Here is a 21,004-nt window from a genome sequence, read left to right as displayed (position 1 = left end):
AGAAGAGTAGAGAGGGGGGAAACTTGCAGACACCAGAGGCATCTTATGTTTTTACTCAGGACCCTAACCAAACATGGCTACCACTGACTGGTCACATTACCCCCCCCACCATCACACAGGTCACTTGAATTCCACATCTTAACTGTACATCATGATTCCTGAAGAAACTGACACGAGTTCCAGCCTTTGGTCTCTTCAACAATCCTATCAGGTAGGGGTATTATTGACATCTTATAGATGAGAAAAGCAAAGCTCAAAGGGACTAAAAACTCCCCCCAATTGAAAAGGCACATAAGGACCAGAGCAGTAAAGCACGTCACGAGAGCTTTGTCACTATATCCTGTGTCCCACGTTCACATTTCATCACTTGTGACTAACAATGACAGTAACATCACTGCCCTTGCTAGAAAAAAGACTGAAGTCCTTGGACTCTGTAACACTGAAAGTCTTTCGTTATTTAAGGAAGATTCTGCTCTAATTTCTTTAATTTAGGACAAAATGAGAAACCAAACCAGCATCTCTGACTTCTTGCTCCTGGGCTTCTCTCCACACCCAGACCAACAGCCTCTGCTGTTTGGGCTCTTTTTGGCCATGTACCTCATCACTGTGCTGGGGAACCTGCTCATCATCCTAGTGATTGTCTCTGACACTCACCTCCACACCCCCATGTACTTCTTTCTGGCCAACCTGTCCTTCATTGACACCTGCTTCTCCTGCACCATTGTCCCCAAGGTGCTGGTCAACATCCAGACGCAGCACCACAACATCTCCTACACTGGGTGCCTCGTGCAGATGTACTTCTTCATGGCATTAACCCTGCTGGATGACTTCCTGCTGGCTGTGATGGCATATGACCGCTACGTGGCCATCTGCCTCCCTCTCCACTACACCATGATCATGTGTCCCCAGCGCTGCCTGCTGTTGCTCACCACGTCCTGGCTCTGTGCCCACCTCCTGGCCTTCTCACCCACTCTCCTTATGTCTCAGTTCTCCTTCTGTGCCTCCCATTCCATCCCACACTTCTTCTGTGATCTTCTCCCACTCCTCAAACTTGCCTGCTCAGACACACACATCTTTCAGGTCATGATGTTTGTAGCAGGAGCACTCTCAGGTGTGGTGCCTCTCACCTGTGTCCTGGTCTCTTATGCCCACATCATCCACACCATCCTCAGGGTCCCCTCTCCTGGGGGAAAGCACAAAGTCTTCTCTACCTGTGGCGCACACCTGACAGTCGTCACTCTCTTCTACGGGACCCTCTTTCTGGTGTATTTCAAGCCCTCCTCTTCCTACTCTGCAGACACTGGAATGGCAGCCTCTGTGGTATATACCGTGGTCACCCCCATGCTGAACCCCTTTATCTACAGCCTGAGGAACAGGGACATGAAGGAGGCTTTGTGCAGATTCTTCGACTGGGGAAAAATTCTACTCAGTCAAAGGGCCTTTCCCAGACTAGAAGCTCAGGCTCGGTGACAGGCCTTCCTCCCTATTTCTTCATTGTGACTTTGAAAACCTCAAATTCAAAGCAGGATGGTTCTCAGCATCCCAAGCTGGTTTTAAAAAGGGATAATGCCTGACTTGGCAAGACTTGGTTAGGATCAACTGGCCAAGGAAAGAGCTAGACCTGGATGAGGAGTAGCCAGCAACTCCTGCAGGATGACTTGATTACTGGGTGTTGATGGTGAATTGGATTTGAAACAGAGAGTGGAATCCTCAAAAGATGACATCAGACAGAATGTAAGTTCTTGGAGGAAGCGCAAGTACCAATTCAGTATATAGTTAACCTGTCCATTCACTACAAGAAATGTTGACAATATCTGGAAGGGTCAATTGTCCAAATTTCAGGGGCTGTTTCAAGCCCAGCTTTAGAAACTCCTCACTTAAGGAGATTAAGCTACACAGGGAGAAATGTGAACCAAGAATGCACACTATTTTCTGGGAATAAGCGAGCAAGAATAATTCTATGAGAGGAAACTAGGCACAGACAGATCAGGGGCTGGTTCAAAATCACACAGATGGGATTAGAGCTAAGACTGTGAGGAGTTCCCACTGTGGTGCACCAGGTTAAGGATATTGTATAGTTCCGTGCTGTAGCTTGGACTCAGTCCCTGGCCTGGGAACTTCCATATGCCACAAGTGCAACCCAAAACAACTACAAAAACAGCAAAGACTGTGACAGTGAGTGATTAGATTTATTGAGACAGGTTTGTGATTTTTTTTTAGTTTTTAAATTCTGGCTTATTTCATTTTTCCATACTTAAGTGAAATATATACTCCTTACAGTAAATTTGTATAATGTACATATAGGAAAAAGAAGAAAAGGAAACACTCACCATCTCTCCATTGAAAGATGATCACAGGTAATATTATACACTATTTCCCTCATTTTTTTTAACTTTTGAGGGCCACACATGCGGCATATGGAGGTTCCCAGGCTAGGGGTCGAACTGGAGTTACAGCTGCTGATCTATACCACAGCCGCAGCAACATGGGATCTGAGCCATGTCTGCAAACTTCACTGCAGCTTGCTGCAAGGACAGATGGTTAGTGCACTGAGTGAGGACTGGAATCAACCCCACATCCTTATGGACACTAGTCTGGTTCATTGAGCCTCAACAGGAACTCCCTCTAGTTGTTTTTTTTTTTTTTTTTTGTCCTTTACTTTGTTCAGAAAATGCTCAATGTACAATGTTAGAAGTTTTTTGCTTAATTTATAAAAGAACTCTCTTCATGTTATTAACTGATATTATATAGGGAAAAGATCCTTAATTTTTGTTTCACCATTGTTGGATGTTTAGGACTTTTCTAAGCTTTCTCTATTACAAATAACAATGCAATGAAAGACTCTGAAATGAAGTGATTTTTATATTCATCATCTGTAACTTTCAATATTTTGAAAAGTAGAATGTTTAAGGATAACATTCTGGAGGCTTCTTATCCATGCTGCCAGAATGTGCAAATGACTGTGCCCTTTTGCCTACGTCCTGTCCAAATACTGATGTTCACATTTCCCATTAAATGTAACTAATATGATAGCCAAAATGGTATCTCCTTGCTTTAGTTTTAAGCTTTTTGATTATTGGTAATAGAATATGTTCCTGGATAAAAAAACAAATTTTTATATTTCTCTTATTGTTTATTCATGTCATCTGCCTACTGGGAAGTTTTATGACTAGTATGGGTCTTTTTATATTAAAGACATTATAGCTTTGACTTCTTCACCTTGGTAATGTTCCTAGTTAATTCTTTACTTCTTAACTTTCTGATTTTTTTAACAAAAGGAAGTTCTTACTTCATTATCAAATCAAGACTTCTTTGTAACCCTTCTGCTAGAGCTATAATTAAAAATCTCCCCCTTTGCAGAATTCATACAAATACTCAATTTTGTTCATTTTCTTATAGAATATAGTATTTTAATATAATCAAATGTTATTTTGGAATGAAATTATATCATTAAAGTGGTTCTCTCTAACACAGAATGGCATTACCTCTGATATTAAAATAAAGCGGATATCATGAATAATGTTATACAAGTAAATTTTAAATTTAGATTAAAAAATGCAGAACCCATCAAAAAAATTTAGTAAGAAATACAAAACCTAAATAGATCTACAACTCTTGAGGAAACTGAATCAACCAAAACCCTTTCTTCAAAGAAAATGTCAGGCCCTCATGGCTGCAATAGTGCATTTTATAAACATTCAAGAAAGAATTTCTAGATTGCAAAACTCTTTCAGAGACTAGAAATTAAAGGACCACATACCAATTCCCATTTGGAGATTAGCACAACCTTGATACCTAAAACTAACAAGAACATTGCAAAATAGAATAGGAATAGTCTGATCTCATTCATGAATTAAATGCATTGATTCAAAGTAAAATATTAGTAAGACTACTACAAAAATGAGAGAAAATATAAAGTTATTGTTACCAAGGTGAGTTTTCCCAGGAATGCAAAATTGATTTAACATTCAAAAATCAAAGTAAGTCAATATAACAACAAAGGACAGAAATTTTATGATGCCAGAATAACAGCTCAACAAAAGCAAGAAATAATTTATAATTCAACACATGCTAGTTAAAAAGTTCTGTTAGTGGTCCACTTAAAAAAAAAAAAAAAAAAAAAGCACAACCTGAAATTTGAGAGTTAAGTTTTATATGGGGCAAAATAAGGACCTAATCTCAACAGGCAGCTTCTCAAGTAACCCTGAGAAAACTGCTCCTGGGAGGTGGGGGTGGGGTCATGGTTAGGATATAGAGGAGTTTTAGCAACAAAGGGCAGGTGGTAAGAACAAAAGGTTACAGAGGACCAGATATCTCCAATTAAGGAATTTAGCATTTTTCTATGGGAAGATGCAAAGGTCTGGGCTCACTGAAATCATTTCTCTGATATGCACCTCAGCTATCTGGGGCCAGTATCCTGTGTTTTCACATCCTGAGCTTCCTCAGTGCTCCATGTTAGGAATGGCTGCAGTCTGATGGCTGCTAGATGGAAGGCATTCTTTGTTTCTTTCCTGAGTTCCCTCAGGGCTTACCAGCTCACCCTTGGGGGTGGCTGCACTTACTGATTACTGTGACATCCTTTGTTTTGTTTTGTTTTTTTAAATAGCCTGGGCTGCAGCATTTAAGAAAGCTCTGAAATTCTGCTCCAAAGAGGCAAGGGGAAATTACATCAGGATGTGTGTGATAAAGGGGAAGGGGAAGGTGCATGAAACCAGGCACACAGTTCACAAAAGTTTGCCACTGGTCTTGTGAAGGTTACTACTAGTCATGAGGAACAGATATCACCATGAAGGATTTTAGTTCTTTGATAGGAAGAGATGCAAAAATTGGGTTCAATGAATTTTTCCTAAAAATATCTAATTATCTGAAGACCTCTTTGTCCAGTTTTCCCAGAGCACAGAGTGCCTCACTCCTCATCTCCACCCTGAGCTCCCTTGGGGGTGGGGGGTTGAGGGTAAGCAGCCACACTGGCTCATGATTTAATCTATGTTGAGGCAGATGCCAAGTGCCAAATTCCAGTTCACATAGCAAATGGACATAGAAGAACATTCCCTTTGCCTGTAAAAAGTAGTTCTTTTTTCAGACATACAGAATAGATAATATGTAATGGTTATACATTTAATTCCTTTCCCTCCCATGAGGAACAAAACAAAACACCAGCTCTTACCACAACTATCCTGCATTGCACTTAAGGTCACATCCAGTGCCACAGGATAGGAAAAAAATGAATAGAAGATATAAATTCTATAAGAAAAGAAACAATACTGCATTTTATTCACAGCTGACAGTTCCACATTATGGCAATTCAAAGGACATTGTTAATGTGAACTGGAGTTTTCAGCACTTGCCATCTGTCTCTAGGTGGGTTAAAACAAAAGCCACTGCAACTGCTGACCCTCAATATCCCTGAGGGGAACTCAGGGTGGAGATGAGGAGTGAGGTACTCTGTGCTCTGGGCAAACCTGGAAAAACAGATCTTCAGATACTTAGATATTTTTAGGTGAAGATTTTATGGCCTCAATTCTTGCATCTTCTCCTACCTAGAAAAGCAATAATTGGTAATATCTGCTCCTTGTGACTAGTAGTAACCTTCATGAGACTAGCAACAAACCTGTGTAAAATGTGGGCAATAGATGCATGCACCTCCCCCTTCACCTTTATCACATGTACCCTGATATTTCCCCCTCCTCTTAGGGGTGGTATTGCAGAGCTCTCAGAAATGCTGCCTCCTGGAAAGTACTTAATTTGACAAAACAAAAGATGTCACAGTCATCTGCAAGTACTACAGGGTGAGCTGGTGAGCCCTGAGGAACAAAGAATACCTGCCATCTAGCAGCCATCAGACTGCAGCCACCCCTAACAGCAAGCACTAAGAAAACTCAGGCTGTGAAAACACAGGATACTGGCCTCAGATAGCTGAGGTGCATATCAGGGGAATGATTTCCATGAGCCCAGACCTTTGCATCTTCCCATAGAAAAGTGCTAAATTCCTTAACTTCAGGTATCTGGTTTTCTGTAATCTTTTGTTCCTACTACCTACTCTTTGTTGCAAAAACCTCCCATGTATCCTGATTTCCCCCTTGTCTCCAGGGAGCAATTTTTCAGGGTTACTTGAGAAACTGCCTCCCAGGCTAAAGTCCTAATTTTACCCCAAATAAAACTTGACTCTCCACTTTCAGGTTGTGCATTTTTTAAGTAGACAGTTTTAGGGTTCATGAAAAAAGAGACCCAAAGCAGACTTCTCTCCTTTGCCTGAACTCTACAAGGAATTAGAGCCTTGGTACCAGCAGAGGCCCCTTCTGCCTGTCCAACTCCTTGAGGAGTCTAGATGAATTGGCATGAGTCTCTTCTGGGTCTCAGATCTCCCATATTAGTCGATGATCCTGAGTTTTATTTGGTGGTGTGTAATAGGTACCTGCCCATAAGTTGAAAGAGACTGAGGTGGGGGGCTGTTTGACAGATACCAGGGGAAATATCCCCTCAGTGAAGAATACTGAGGGGAGGGGATATCTCAGCAGAGACACTGGGAGGAAGCTGGTTGAAAGACACCAGGGTATACCTTCTCAGAGGAGACACTGGGGGGAAGCTAGTTGAAAGACACTGGGGAACACCTTCTCAGAGGAAGCACTGGGGGAAGCTCAGATGAAAGATACTGGGGACTATACCCTACTAGTGAAGACACTGGGGGGTTCTGTTAAAAAATACTGGGGACTATGCCTCATCAATAGAGACACTAGGGGTCTCAGTTGGCCTCCTCATGGAGATGCTGAGGGGTGGCTTGGTTGAAAAATACACATTAACAAGGGAAGGCCTTAGTCAGGCCAAAGCCAGAAAAAGCAAGATGACTGGTCAGAGGAAGCCCAGAAGGCCTGCCCCCATACGAGTGATTTCAATGTCTCCAAAGCATGTGTCACTCTCTTCCTATATTGCTCTTTCTCTGTCTCTCCCTCCCTCTTTCTTTCTCTTTCTCCCTACCCCCACCAGTCTTCTTGTCCTTTTTCCACACCTATCTTCTCTCTCTTCTCCTTAATAAATACCTATTTGCCTCATGACCCTCAGCCTCTTTGCAGAATTCTTTCTCCAAAGGTACAAGTTCTAGGGACCTACCTCAAGTGGTTAGGGTTCAGTGTTCTCACCCCACAGCCACCTGAGAACAGAGTTATCACACAATGAAATCTTTGCCAGACTTGGATAAACATTCCTGACACTACAGGACAAAATGGTCATAAAAGGCCTCCTAAATCTATGGTTGTATTCATGACCACGGAGCAGCACTGTGAACTGGAGTTTGGCACCTGCCATTTGTCTCTACATGGGTTAAATCATGAGCCCCTGTAGCTGCTGACCCTCAACGTCCTCTGAGGGGAACTTAGGGTGGAGATCAGGAGTGAGGCACTCTGTGCTCTGGGCAAACTGGTAAAACAGATGTTCAGATACTTACATATTTTTAGGAGAAGATTTTATAGGCCAAATTCTTGCATCTTCTCCTACCTAGAAAAGCACCAATTGGTGAAGTCTGCTCCTCATGACTACTAGTAACCTTCATGAAACCAGCAACAAACCTCTGTAAAATGTAGGCATAGATGCCTGCATCTCCCCCTTCACCTTTATCACACACATCCTGATATTTCCCCTCTCCTCTTTGGGGTTGTACTGCAGAGCTGCCTGAAATGCTGCCCCCTTGGCTGTAGCTAACTCGACAAAACAAAAGATGTCACAGTCATCTGTGAGTAGAGGCACCTCCAAGGGAGAGCTGGTGAGCCCTGAGGGAACTCAGGAAAGAAACAAAGAATACCTGCCATCTAGCAGCTACCAGACTACAGCCACTCCTAACAGCAAACTCTGGGGAAACTGAGGCTGTCAAAATACTGGATGCTGGCCCCAGATAGCTGAGAAGCATGTCAAAGGAATCATTTCTGTGAGCCCAGATCTTTGCATCATCCCATAGAAAAGCACTACATTCCATAATTTGAGATATCTGTTTTCCTGTAATCTTTTGTTCCTACTACCTGTCCTTTGTTGCTAACTCCTCTATATCCTAACTCTCCCTTGCCTTCTGGGAGCAGTTTTATCAGGGTTACTTAAGATACTGCTTCCTGGGCTTAAGTCCTAATTTTGCCCCAAATAAAACTTAACTCTCAACTATTAGATTGTACATTGTTTAGGTCAACATTGTCTCAATGCAAACAAAAATAGGTTAAAAAAGACACTCCCACCATCAAGTCACACCATACACAAAAATCAATTCCAGATATATTGTCACTAATTTTGAAAAGCAAAATTACAAACTTTTTAGAAGAAAGTGCTGAAAAATCCCTTCCTGAACTCAGGGAAGAATGGAGTTCATAAGCCAGACACAAGTAAAGCATTAATAAAAAAAAGGTATTGATGACATTAATAAGTTAATATTTTCAGTATTAGCTAAAAAGACTGTAATAAGAATGAAAAAAACAAACCACAGAGAGAAAATATCTGTAAACATACAATTCACAAAGGACTGCTATCTAGAATATTTAAATAGTTCCCTCAATAAATTAGAATATAATAGACAACTAAATAGAAAAATGAACATTTAGATGAGCAGTTTTAAAATTAGAAAATAAAAATCCTAATAAGGGAGTTCCTGTTGTGGCTCAGTGTTTAACAAACACAACAAGTATCTATGAGGACATGGGCTCAATCCCTGGCCTTGCTCAGTGAGTTAAGGATGTGTAGGTCACATATGTGGTTTGCATCTTGTATTGCTTTGGCTGTGGCATAGACTAACAGCGACAGGTCTGATTCGACCCCTACCCTGGGAACCTCCATAAGCCAAGGGTGTGGCCCTAGAAAGACCAAAAAAAAAATTGCTAAGTGTTTAAAAGATACTCAATCTCATTTTTAATCAATGAAACACAATATCAAACCACCAGGAGATTACCCTCAATATACACACAGCAAATGATTAAAATGAAAAAGGGTAACACCAACAAGTGTTGTAAGAATGAGCTACAACCATATCTTCACACATTACCGGTGGAAATGCATCTTGGTACAATCTTTTTGGAAGTCAATTTCATATTGCGAACTAAAGCTGAAGATGCAAACATTCTACAACCAAGAAATTCCACTCCTAGTTATATAGAAAATATAAAGAAATGCACATGTGCAGCCAAGAAACATATACAGGAATGATTGCAACAGTGCTATTCCTAATAATCAAAAAAACAATTATTTTACAAAGAATAGGTTGCAGGCAACATTGATTCATGATAAAAATTATTATCAACAAAGGTATAGAGGGTTAATACATCTTAACATAAGAAAAGCCATTTATGACAAACCCACAGCCAATATAATACGCAACAGAGAAAAGCTGAAATATTTCCCAATAAAATAAAATGAACAAGGAGTTCCATCATGGCACAGCAGAAATGAATCTGACTAGTAACCATGAGGTTGCAAGTTCCAACCCTGTCATTGCTCAGTGGGTTAATGACCCAGTAATGCCATGAGCTGTGGTGTAGTTTGCAGACATGGCTCGGATCTGGTGTTGCTGTGGCTGTGGCGTAGGCTGGCAGCTGTAGCTCCAAATAGACCCCTTCCCTTGGAACATCCATATTCTGTGGGTGCAGCCCTAAAAAGCCAAAAATATGTATAAAATTAAAAAAAAATAAAATAATTTCTGCAACAAGACAAGGATGCCCACTCTCACCACTTTTACTATACATGGTATTGGAAATCCAAGCCACAGCAATCAGACAAATGAAAGAAATAAAATGTATCCAAAATGGAAGAGAAGTGGTAAAATTGTCACCCTATGCAGATGACAGAATGCTCTAAGTAGAAAACTCTAAGGACTCCACACAAAAACTGCTCAAACTCACCAATGAATTCAGCAAAGTAGCAGCATAGATGATTAACATTCAGATATCTGTTGCATTTCTGTATACTAACAATGAAATATTAGGAAAGGACTATGCAAATACAATACCTTTAAAATCATGCCCCCCAAAATTAAATACCTAGGAATAAAACTGACCAAGGAGAACTATAAAACAGTAATCAAAGAAATCAAAAAACTACTCAAAGAAATGGAAAGATAGTGTATGCTCCTGGATTGGAAGAATTAATCCTGTTAAAATGGCCATACTATCCAAAGCAATCTACACAGTCAAGGCAAATCCTTATCAAATTACTCAGGACATTTTTCACAGAACTAGAACAAACAATCCAAACATTTATATGGAACCACGAAATACCAAGAATTGACAAAGCAATTCTGAGGAACAAAAACCAAGCAGGAGGTATAACTCTCCCAGACTTCACGTAATCTTACTGAGCCACGGTCATCAAGACAGTGTGGTACTGGTTACCAAACCAGACATATAGACCAATGGGACAGAATAGCAAACCCAGAAAAAAAACCCGGACACCTACAGTCAATTAATCTTTGACAAAGGAGGCAAGAACATAAAATGGGAAAAAGACAGTCTCTTCAGCAAATGGTGCTGGCAAAACTGGACAGCTTCATGTAAATCAATGAAACTGGAAGACACTCTCACACCATGCAGAAAAATAAACTCTAAATGGTTTAAAGACTTAAACATATGTCAAGAACCATAAAATTCCTAGAATAAAACACAGGCAAAACATTCTTTGACATTTACTGTACAAAAGATTTACTAAGTCAGTCTTCCAAAGCAATAGAAATAAAAACGAAAATAAACCAATGGCACCTAATCAAACTTACAAGCTTTTGCACACCAAATTAAACAGCAAACAAAGCAAAACAAAACAAACAACCAAAAACAAAAAGATAACCTACGGAATGGGAGAAAATATTTTCCAAGGATGTAACTGACAGGGGCTTAATCTCCAAAATATACAAACAACTCATAGGACTCAATGGCACAAAAGAAAAAAGAAAAAAGAATTGAAAAATGGGCAGAAGACCTGAATAGAGATTTCTCCAAAAAAGACATGCAGGTGGCCAACAGGCACATGAAAAAATGCTCAACATCACTAATTATTAGAGAAAGGCAAATCAAAACCTCTAAGAGTTATACCAATTCACACTCAGAGTGGTCAAATTCACACTCAGAGTGGCCATCCTTAGTAAGTCTACAAATAAGAAATCCTGGAGAGAGTGTGGAGAAAAGGAAACTTTCATACACATTTGGTGGGAATGTAAATTCATACAACCACTATGAAAGCAGTATGAAGGTACCTTGGAAAACTGAATATAGAATTACTGTATGACCCAGCAAACACATTCCTGGGCATATATCCAGACTAAACTTTACTTGGAAAAAATACTGCACTCCTATGTTCATTGTAGCACTATTCACAATAGCCAAGACATGGAAACAACCCAAATGTCCATCGATAGATGAATTGATTAAGATGTACATATACACAATGGAATACTATTCAGTCATAAAAAGAACTAAAAGCCATTTTCAACAACATGTATGGAACTAGAAATTCTCAGACTTAATGAAATAAGTCATAATGAGAAAGACAAATACCATATGATATCACCTATATCTGGAATCTAGCATATGGCACAAATGAACCTACTTCTAGAAAAGAAAGAAACTCAGAGACATGGATAAAAGACTTGCAATTGCCAAGGGGGAGGGTAGGGAGTGGGATGGACTGGGAGTTTGGGTTGAGTAGATGCAAACTATGGCATTTGGAGTGGATATGCAATGAGATCCTGCTGTACAGCACAGGGAACTATATCTGACCACTTTTGTTGGAACATGATGGAGGATAAAGTGAGAAAAAAGAATATATATAGGAGTTCCCATCATGGCTCAGCAGAAATGAATCTGAATAGGAACCATGAGGTTGTGGGTTCAATCCCTGGTCTCGCTCAGTGTGTTAAGGATCTGCCTTGCCCTGAGCTGTGGTGTAGGTCACAGATGAGGCTCAGATCTGGCATTGCTGTGTCTCTGGTGTATATCAGTGGCAAGAGCTCCAATTAGACCCCTAGCCTGCGAACCTCCCCATGCCATTGTGGCCCTAAAAGGACAACAAAAAAAGGTCATGTATGACTGGGTAACTTTGCTGTACAGTAGCATTTGACAAAACATTGTAAATCAACTATAACAAGTTTTTTAAAGAACAGGTTGCATGAGTATTGTGTGAGAGAGAAGGGCAACACTCAGCAATGGAAATGAACAAATTACAGCTCCATATGGCTATCTGGATGATCTCACAAAAGTAAGCTTGAACAAAATAGCCTGAAAAAAGAATGTATATTGTTTGAGGGCATGAATATAATGCTCAAAGGCAGGCAAAACTAACTAAAATGTTATCAAGATGGTAAGGATTATTTTACTTTGAGAAGAAGAGAAAGGGAATGACTAACAGAATACAAAAAAGGAGATTCACTCTGCTGGTAATAATTCTCTCCTAAATTGGGGAACTGATACATACGTGATTGGTTTCTAAGAAATTCTTGGGCATTATGCTGAGAGAAATAAGACAGAAGAAAGACAAATATTGTGGGATATCACTTATATGTGAAACCTAAAAAATACAGCAAACTAGTGAATAAAACAAAACAGAAGCAGACTCACAGGTATAGAGAACAAACTAATGGATACCAATGGGGGAGGGGACATTATTGGGGTGGAGGAATGGGAGACACAAACTATTGGATATAAGAGAGATTCTAGCATACATTGTAAACATGGGGAATAGTACCAATATTTGTGATAACTATAGATGGAAAGTGACCTGTAAATTTCTGTTAAAAAATTTATTTCTTACTTTTTATTTTTTATTTTTTTATTATAGCTGATTTACAATGTTTTGTCAATTTCTGCTGTACAGCAAAGTGACTCAGTTACAAATATGTATACATTCTTTTTCTCACAATATTCTGCATCAGGTTCAATCACAATAAAATTTTTTAATTTAAAAAAAAAAACCTAGGAGTTCTCATTGTGCTGCAGCAAAGCAGAGATGAATCCAACTAGTATCCATGAGGACATCGGTTGAATCCCTGGCTTCACTCAGTGGGTTAAGGATCTGGTATTGCCATGAGCTGTGGTACAGTTCCCAGATGTGGCTCAGATCATCCATTGCTGTGGCTATGGCATAGGCCAGCAACTGTGGCTCCAATTAGACCTGGGAAATTTCATATGGGTACAGCCCTAAAAAGCCAAAAAATACATAAATAAGTAAATAAATTTTTAATAATATTCAAAAAAATAAGAAACCCTAACTCATGGCAACAAATAAATAAAGGATTGACCCATATACTATTTAAGCTGAGTGATGGGAGAATAGGGATTGATTTTATTAACATTCACAAGAGAACATACATGTTTCATATGCTCTTTCATGTTTAGCACACATTTAAACAAAAACAAATGAAGTTATCCAGAAATTAATTTATTTTTATAAACAAATGATTAGCCAAAGCAGAATCGCTAGTCCCAAAGCAGAATCTAAATATTATTCATATCTCAGTTCTCTGAAATAATTAAATAAGAATGTTTCCTCTTCTACATGACATTTAAAACAATGATTGTGACCTCTGAACTAGTCTATCTTTATTCTTTTACTTATTTCCTGGACATAATGTATTCACCCATGGGGACAGGACTAATGAGGAAGCATGGATGCCATGAATGGACCTGTTCAGGGTTAAGACTGGGAGGATGGATCATGGCTGCTCCTCACCCAGGGGAGAAACCAGGGTGTGGCCACAGACACCAGTCTGGTCCATCTGAATTGAATTATAACCATTGCTGCTGGGACACAGGGGGACAACATCCAGAGGTGACATCTGGCACATTGGACAATTGTCCCATCTATATCTAACTAGCAGGTCCAGGAATGGGTCCCAGGAGACACTGCCAGTGAAAATGCAGTAGCTCTACCCAGCTCCTGACCCTGGGGCATCACCAATGACCTAAATCTTCAGTCGCTATGGTTCTTACACACAATAAATGGCTGTGTGACTCCAGTCATGTCTTCCCGGGAAGACAAAAGGACATTGAACCCAAGCCCCTTCATGCAAGTATCACAGACTGAGGCTGGACAGTACCTCAAGGTGAGGATAGAGGCACAGGGAAGGGGACAGGGAGCAGAGTATACCTAAGGCCATGTGTGTGCAGATGCACTCAAATAAGCACACAGCCCATAGAGCCCCTTCCTTTTCATTTTTGCTTTCTTTTCTGCATCCTTCTCTGCCATACGCTTTCTGGATCTTCATATCACCATGCAGGGAAACTATTCTGGGATTCACATCTCTAAGGGTGCAGACTGAAGGCTTTGTGGAGAATGGGTCTCAGACCACCCTTCCATGGGCCCCATCAGTGACAAGGACATAGCACCTGTGCAATCATAGAGCATAATTCACTCTCAGTTCACTGGAAAAATCATGCTTCCCAGAATCGCTTTCAGCCACCACACCTAGTCAACACCACTAACTTACTCCTCTACCTCCACTTAAAGTTTGTCAAACTCATTCACATCCTTTCTTTTTCTTCAGATTTGATCCAGCAAGGAGTTCCCATCATGGCTTAGCAGAAACAGAGAGAGAGGAGAGAGAAAGAAGGTCAATCAGGACAGGACTAGCATTCCCAATAGGGAGCTGTGAAGGAGAAAGGGAACCTACACTCTGGGAAGCAACCTAACTGATGGAAAGATCAGCTGATTCAGAGAAATCTCCAAGATGCCAAGAAAAGTGCAGCAGGTCTGAGAATTGAAAAGCAGAGTCAAAGAGGCACAGATCATCCAAACCACTGGCACCGACAGCACAGACTGATATGTTCGTGTTGGGCCTGGGTGCCAAGATCTAAACTTTGGAGGTCAGTCCCTGGGAGCAGGCTGGGGTTGGCAGTGTGGAGACAGCCTAAGGGACTAGGGAGCGGTACATGACTGGCAGAGAGAGTGATAAACTAAGGGCTTGGGAGTGGAAAGCCATGACAGAAGGAATCCAGGAGAATGTCTGGACCTGCTGTAGAGACAAGGCACCATTGTTGGAGAGGGGAGAGGAGGAAGGGTGGGCTTCTATAGAAAACTCCTTGTGCCCCAGCATGCATGCTTACCTGCCAACTAGCAGAAATCAGAGTGTTCCCAGTGCATCTCCCCTGCCCCCCTTGGCATCCAGGAGCTTCCTGCCATCTGAGCAGATCAGCTCCACAACCCTCAAGAAAGTGGCCTGTCACCACTGAATGCTCAGGTCAGCCCCACCCACCCTTGGAAAATGCCCAGCTACTGCAGTGCACTCTGGGAAGCCCCACCAACCATTGGGAAGCACCCCGCCACCATGTTGCAACCTGGCTAGCCCTGCTCAGTGGCAGAAAGCACCCCAATGCTGAGGCGGGCCCAAGACTGTGCCAAACTACATTTTGACCTCCCCAAATTCACAGGAAAAAAATACATGCAAGATGAAGAAGCTCAGAAACCATTCCCAGTTAAAGCAACAGGAGAACTCAGCTAAGGTAGTCAACAATGAAACAAACCCTTGTACTCTGACAGGCTCTGAGTTCGAAAGGGAGATAGTGAAAATACTGAAGGAATTATGTGAAAATATATATGGAAAAGCAGATTCCCTCAGAAAGGAAGTGGATAATAAAAGAAGGAGCCAAGAAAAACTAGGAAATTCATTTGCAGAGATACAAATGGTGCTAAAGGAAATAAAGACCAGAATGAATAAGGCAGAGGAACAAATTGGTGATGTGGAAGATAGAATAATGCAAATCACCCAAACAGGACAGCAGACAGAAAACCAAATGAAAAAACATGAAATACAAGAGACCTATGAGATAATATAAAGCAAGCCAATCAACGCATAATAGGAATTCCAGAAAAAGAAAATAAAAAGGGGATTGAAACTACATTTGAAGAAATTATGGCTGAAAACTTTCCAAATCTAAAGGATACTGATATCAAGATATGGGAAGAACAGAGGGCCCCAAACAAGTTGAACCCAAATAGATCCATGCCAAGACATATTATAATGAAAATGGCAAAAGTTAATGATAAAGAGAGTATTCTAAAGGCAGGAAGAGAAAAGCAAATCACCAATTATAAGGGAACCCCAAAAGTCTATCAGCTGATTTCTCTACAAAAACTCTACAGGCCAGGAGGGAATGGAAAGATATATTTAAAGTGCTAAAAGGAAAAAAAATTGCAACTTAGAATACTCTATCCATCAAGAATATCATTTAAAATATAAGGGGAAATAAAGAATTTCTCCAACAAACAAAAGCTACAAGAATACAGCAATGTGAAACCCATTCTAAAAGAAATACTGAAAGGGCTTCTCTAAATTAAAAAAAAAAAAGAGGAAAAACTATGATGTAGGAAACCACAATTAGAAAGCAGTCACTTAAATAAGCCGGCATACTGATCTAATGATGAAGATGTTAAGGAAAAAAAAAAAGACATCAAAATCATACAATGTGGGCAAGGGAAGTAAGGAAATAAATAGATTCTTCATTTTATTATTTTAATGAAGTGTTTGAGCCTACAGGACTCTCAGGATAAAGCAAAGAGTTACAGGAAGAGGTTAACATACTTAAAAAACAGGGTGAAAAAAATAAAAAATGGAATAGTACATTCACAAAAAATTAAAAGTACTCAAGCATGTAATAAAAGGAAACAAAACAACCAAAAAAAAAAAAAAAGCAAAGAAAGGAAGAATGGAGAATCATAGAATCAACTGGAAAAGGAGGTTTAGAATTGCAATGAATAAACAATAATCAATTATCACCTTTTTTTAATTCAAGTTAGTATTTATTTATTCATTTTTTTGTCTTTTTCCCATTTCTTGAGCTGCTCCCATGGCATATGGAGGTTCCCAGGCTAGGGGTCTAATGGAGCTGTAGCTGCCTGCCTAAGCCAGAGCCACAGCAATGCACACAGCTCATGGCAACGCCGGATGGTTAACCCACTGAGCTAGGCGAGGGATCGAACCCGCAACCTCATGGTTCCTAGTTGGATTCGTTAACCACTGTGCCACGACTGGAACTCCATCAATTATCACCTTAAATGTCAATGGATTGAATGCACCAATAAAAAGACACAGAGCGGCTGATTTGATAAAAAAGCAAAAACCTTCAATCTGCTGTCTATGAGAAACTCACCTTAGGGCAAAGGACACATAGAGATTGAGGGGATAGGAAAAAATATTTCATGCCAATGGATAAGACAGGAAAGAAGGAGTTGCAATACTCATATCAGACAAAATAGACATTTAAAAGAAGTTCCTAAAGAAAGACAAAGTAGGGCACTATTTAATGGTTAAAGGATCCATTCAAGAAGAGGATATTACAATCATCAACATATATGCCCATAATATAGGAGCACCCAGATACCAATAACAAATACTAAGAGACATAAAAGCAGAAATTGATGGGAATACAATCATAGTAGGAAACGTTAACACCCCACTCATATCAATGGACAGATTCTCTAGACATAAAATCAATAAGGCAACAGAGATCCTAAAGGATCCAATAGAAAATTTAGACTAAATCAACATTTTCAGGACATTACATCCAAAAAAATCAGAATACACATTCTTATCAAGTGTTCATGGAACATTCTCAAGAACTGATCACATATTAAGTATCAAAGATAACCTCAACAAATTTAAGAGTATAGGAAATATTTTAAGTATCTTCTCTGACCACAATGGCATGAAATGTAAATAAACCAAAGGAAAAGAAATGAGAAAATACCTACTATATGGTGACTAAACAACATGCTACTAAAAAACCAATGGGTCAATTAAGAAATCAAGAAAGAAATTTAAAAATACCTCTAATCAAGTGATAATGAAGATAAAACCACTCAAAATCTATGGGATGATGCAAAAGCAGTGCTCATAGGGAACTTCAGAGCAATACCGGCCTTTGGTAAAGAAGAAGGATCTCAAATTGACAACTTAAACCACCAACTAAATGAAACAGAAAAAGAAGAACAAACAAAACCTAAAGTCAGCAGAAGGAAGGAAATCATAAAAACGAGAGGAAATCAATAAAATAGAGATTCAAAAAACAATAGAAGAAATCAAAACAACAAAGAGGAAATCAATAAAATAGAGATTCAAAAAACAATAGAAGAAATCAATAAAACCAAGAGCTGGTTCTTCAAAAAGGTAAACAAAATTGAAAAACCTCTCTAGACTCACCAAGAAGAGGAGAGAAAAAACCCAAACAAACAAAATAAGAAATGAAAAAGAAGTCAAAATGGATACTATAGAAATGCAAAAAACCATGCAAGAATACAATTATATGCCAACAAATACGACAACCAAGAAGAAATGGACAACTGTCTAGAGAATTTGAGCCTGCCAAAGTTGAATCAAGTAGGAATAGATGAACTGAACAGACCAATCACTAGAAATGCAATTGAATATGTCATAAAAAACCTCTCTACAAATAAAAGTGCAGGACCAGATGGCTTCACAGGTGAATTCCACCAAACATACATAGAGGAACTTGTGCCTATGTTCCTTAAACTTTTTCAAAATGTGCAAGAAGAAGGAAAACCCCCAAAGACATTCTATGATGCCACCTTCACTCTAATTCCAAAAGCAGACAAAAATAACACCAAAAAAGAAAACTATCAGCCAATATCTTTGATGAATATATATGCAAAAATTCTCAACAAAATCATAGCCAACCAAATCCAACAACATATCAAAAAAAAAATCGTACACCATGACCAGGTAGGATTCATCCCAGGTACACAAGGATGGTTCAACATACGCAAACCAATCAATGTCACACACCACATTAACAAAAGAAAAGTCAAAAAACATATGATCTTCTCAATAAATGCAGAAAAAGCATTTGACGCAGTCCAACATCCATTCATGATAAAAACTCTCACCAAAGTGGGTATAGAGGGAACATTCCTTAACATAGTCAAAGCCACTTATGACAAACCCACAGAAAATATAATACTCAATAGAGAAAAGCTGAAAGCCTTCCCACTAAAATCTGGAACAAGACAGGGATGCCCACTCTCACCACTCTTATACAAAATAGTACTGGAAGTCCTAGCCAGAGCAATCAGACAAACAAAATATATAAAAGGCATCCAAGTAATAAGAGAAGAGATAAAACTTCCACTGTATGCAGATGACATGATACTATGCATATAAAACCATAAGGACTCAACCCAAAAACTACTTGATCAACAAATTCAGCAAAGTAGCAGAATATAAGGTCAACATTCAGAATTCAGTCATATTTCTGTATACCAACAATGAAAATTTAGAAAAGGAATATAAAAACACAATACCTTTTAAAACTGCACCCCCAAAAATCAAATACCTGGGAATGCACCTGACAAAGTAGGTAAAGGACATATATGCTGAGAACTATAAAACATTAATCAAGGAAATTAAAGAAGGTGTAAAGAAATGGAAAGATATTCCATGCTCCTGGGTTGGAAAAATTAATGTTGTACAAATGGCCATACTACCCATAGCAATCTACAGATTCAATGCAATCCCTATCAAATTACCCAGGACATTTTTTACAGAACTAGAACAAACAATGTAAAAATACATATGGAACAACAAAAGATCCAAAACTGTAAAAGAAATTCTGATGAATAAAAACCAAGCAGAAAGCATAAATCTCCCAGACATAAGGAAATATTACAAAGCCACGGTAATCAAGATAATATGGTACTGGTACAAAACAGACAGAACAATGGAAAAGAACAGCAAACCCAGAAATAAACCCAGACACCTATTTTCAAATAATCTTTGACAAAGGAGGCAAAAATATAAAATGGGAAATAGACAATCTTTTCAGCAAGTATTGCTGGGAAAACTGGACAGCTACATGCAAATCAATGAAATGAACACACCTTCACAACACGCACAAAAATAGTCTCAAAATGGCTGAAAGACTTAAATACTAGACCAGATACCATCAAACTCCTAGAAGAGAACATAGGCAAAACATTCTCTGACATCAACCTGACAAATATTTTCTCAGGTCAGACTCCCAAATCAACAGAAAGAAAAGCACAAATAAATCAATGGGACCTCATCAAACTGACAAGCTTTTGCACAGCAAAGGAAACCAAAAAGAAAACAAAAAGACAACTTACAAAATGGAAGAAAATACTTTCAAATGATGCAACTGACAAGGGCTTAATTTCTAAAATATACAAACAACTTATACTCAATAGCAAAAAAGCCAACAACCCAATGGAAAAATGGGCAAAAGACCTGAATAGACAAATATTCAAGGAAGATATACAGATGGCCAACAAACACATAAAAAATGCTCAATATCCCTGATCATTAGAGAAATGCAAATCAAAAGTAGCACAAGATACCAACTCACAACAGTCAGAATGGCAATCGTTCATAAGTTCACAAAGAACAAAATTGGAGTGGGTGTGGAGAAAAGGGAACCCTCCTCCACTCTTGGTAGGAATGTAATCTGGTACAACCACTCTGCAGAACAGTATGGAGGTACCTTAGAAATCTATACATAGAACTACCATATGACCCAGCAATCCCACTCTTGGGCATATATCCAGACAAAACTCTCCTTAAAATAGACACATGCACCTGCATGTTCAGTGCAGCACTATTCACAATAGGAAAAACATGGAATCACCCATAATGTCTACTGACATATGATTGGATTGGGAAGATGTGGTATAAACACAATGGAATACTACTCAGCCATAAAAAAGAATAACACAAGGCCATTTGCACCAACATGGATGGGCTAGAGACTGTCATCCTGAGTGAAGTAAGTCAGAAAGAGAAAGACAAATACCATATGATATCCCTTATATCTGGAATACAATATATGGCACAGAGGAAGCTTTCCACAGAAAAGAAATTCATGGACTTGGAGGATAGACTTGTGGTTGTCAAGGGGGAGGGGGAGGGAGTTGGCAGGAGTGGGTGGGACTGGGAACTTGGGGTAAATAGATGCAGAATGTGGCCTTCGGGATGGATTAGCAATGGGATCCTGCTGTGTAGCGCTGGGAACTCTAGTCGATGATGATG

At 39.4% G+C, this 21,004-nt stretch overlaps 1 protein-coding gene and 1 long non-coding RNA gene across 2 annotated transcripts in view; one reads left to right on the top strand and one right to left on the bottom strand.

Annotated features, from left to right (window-relative positions):
* The window catches only part of LOC146407209 (uncharacterized), a 266,633-nt gene that overhangs the window by 72,309 nt on the left and 173,320 nt on the right, over positions 1 to 21,004 (bottom strand). The gene's annotated exons all lie outside the window — the stretch shown is intronic.
* LOC100524844 (olfactory receptor 1G1-like) lies at positions 499 to 1,470 on the top strand. Its single transcript, XM_003122379.3, has one exon. The coding sequence runs from the start codon at positions 499 to 501 to the stop codon at positions 1,468 to 1,470; it is 972 nt and encodes a 323-aa protein (XP_003122427.3).

The sequence above is a fragment of the Sus scrofa genome, chromosome 1 (genome assembly GCF_054392235.1).
Source record: "Sus scrofa isolate SSC_HxYL_T2T_F1_AM1 chromosome 1, Sscrofa_HxYL_maternal_Yorkshire_Landrace_v2.0, whole genome shotgun sequence".
In the NCBI taxonomy this organism is placed as follows: Eukaryota; Metazoa; Chordata; class Mammalia; order Artiodactyla; family Suidae; genus Sus; species Sus scrofa.
This window is presented reverse-complemented; position numbering and strand designations above follow the sequence as displayed.

What these genes read in the sequence shown, in the direction of transcription:
- LOC100524844 (XM_003122379.3), top strand. Translation starts at nt 499, where the DNA reads ATGAGAAACCAAACCAGCATCTCTGACTTCTTGCTCCTGGGCTTCTCT.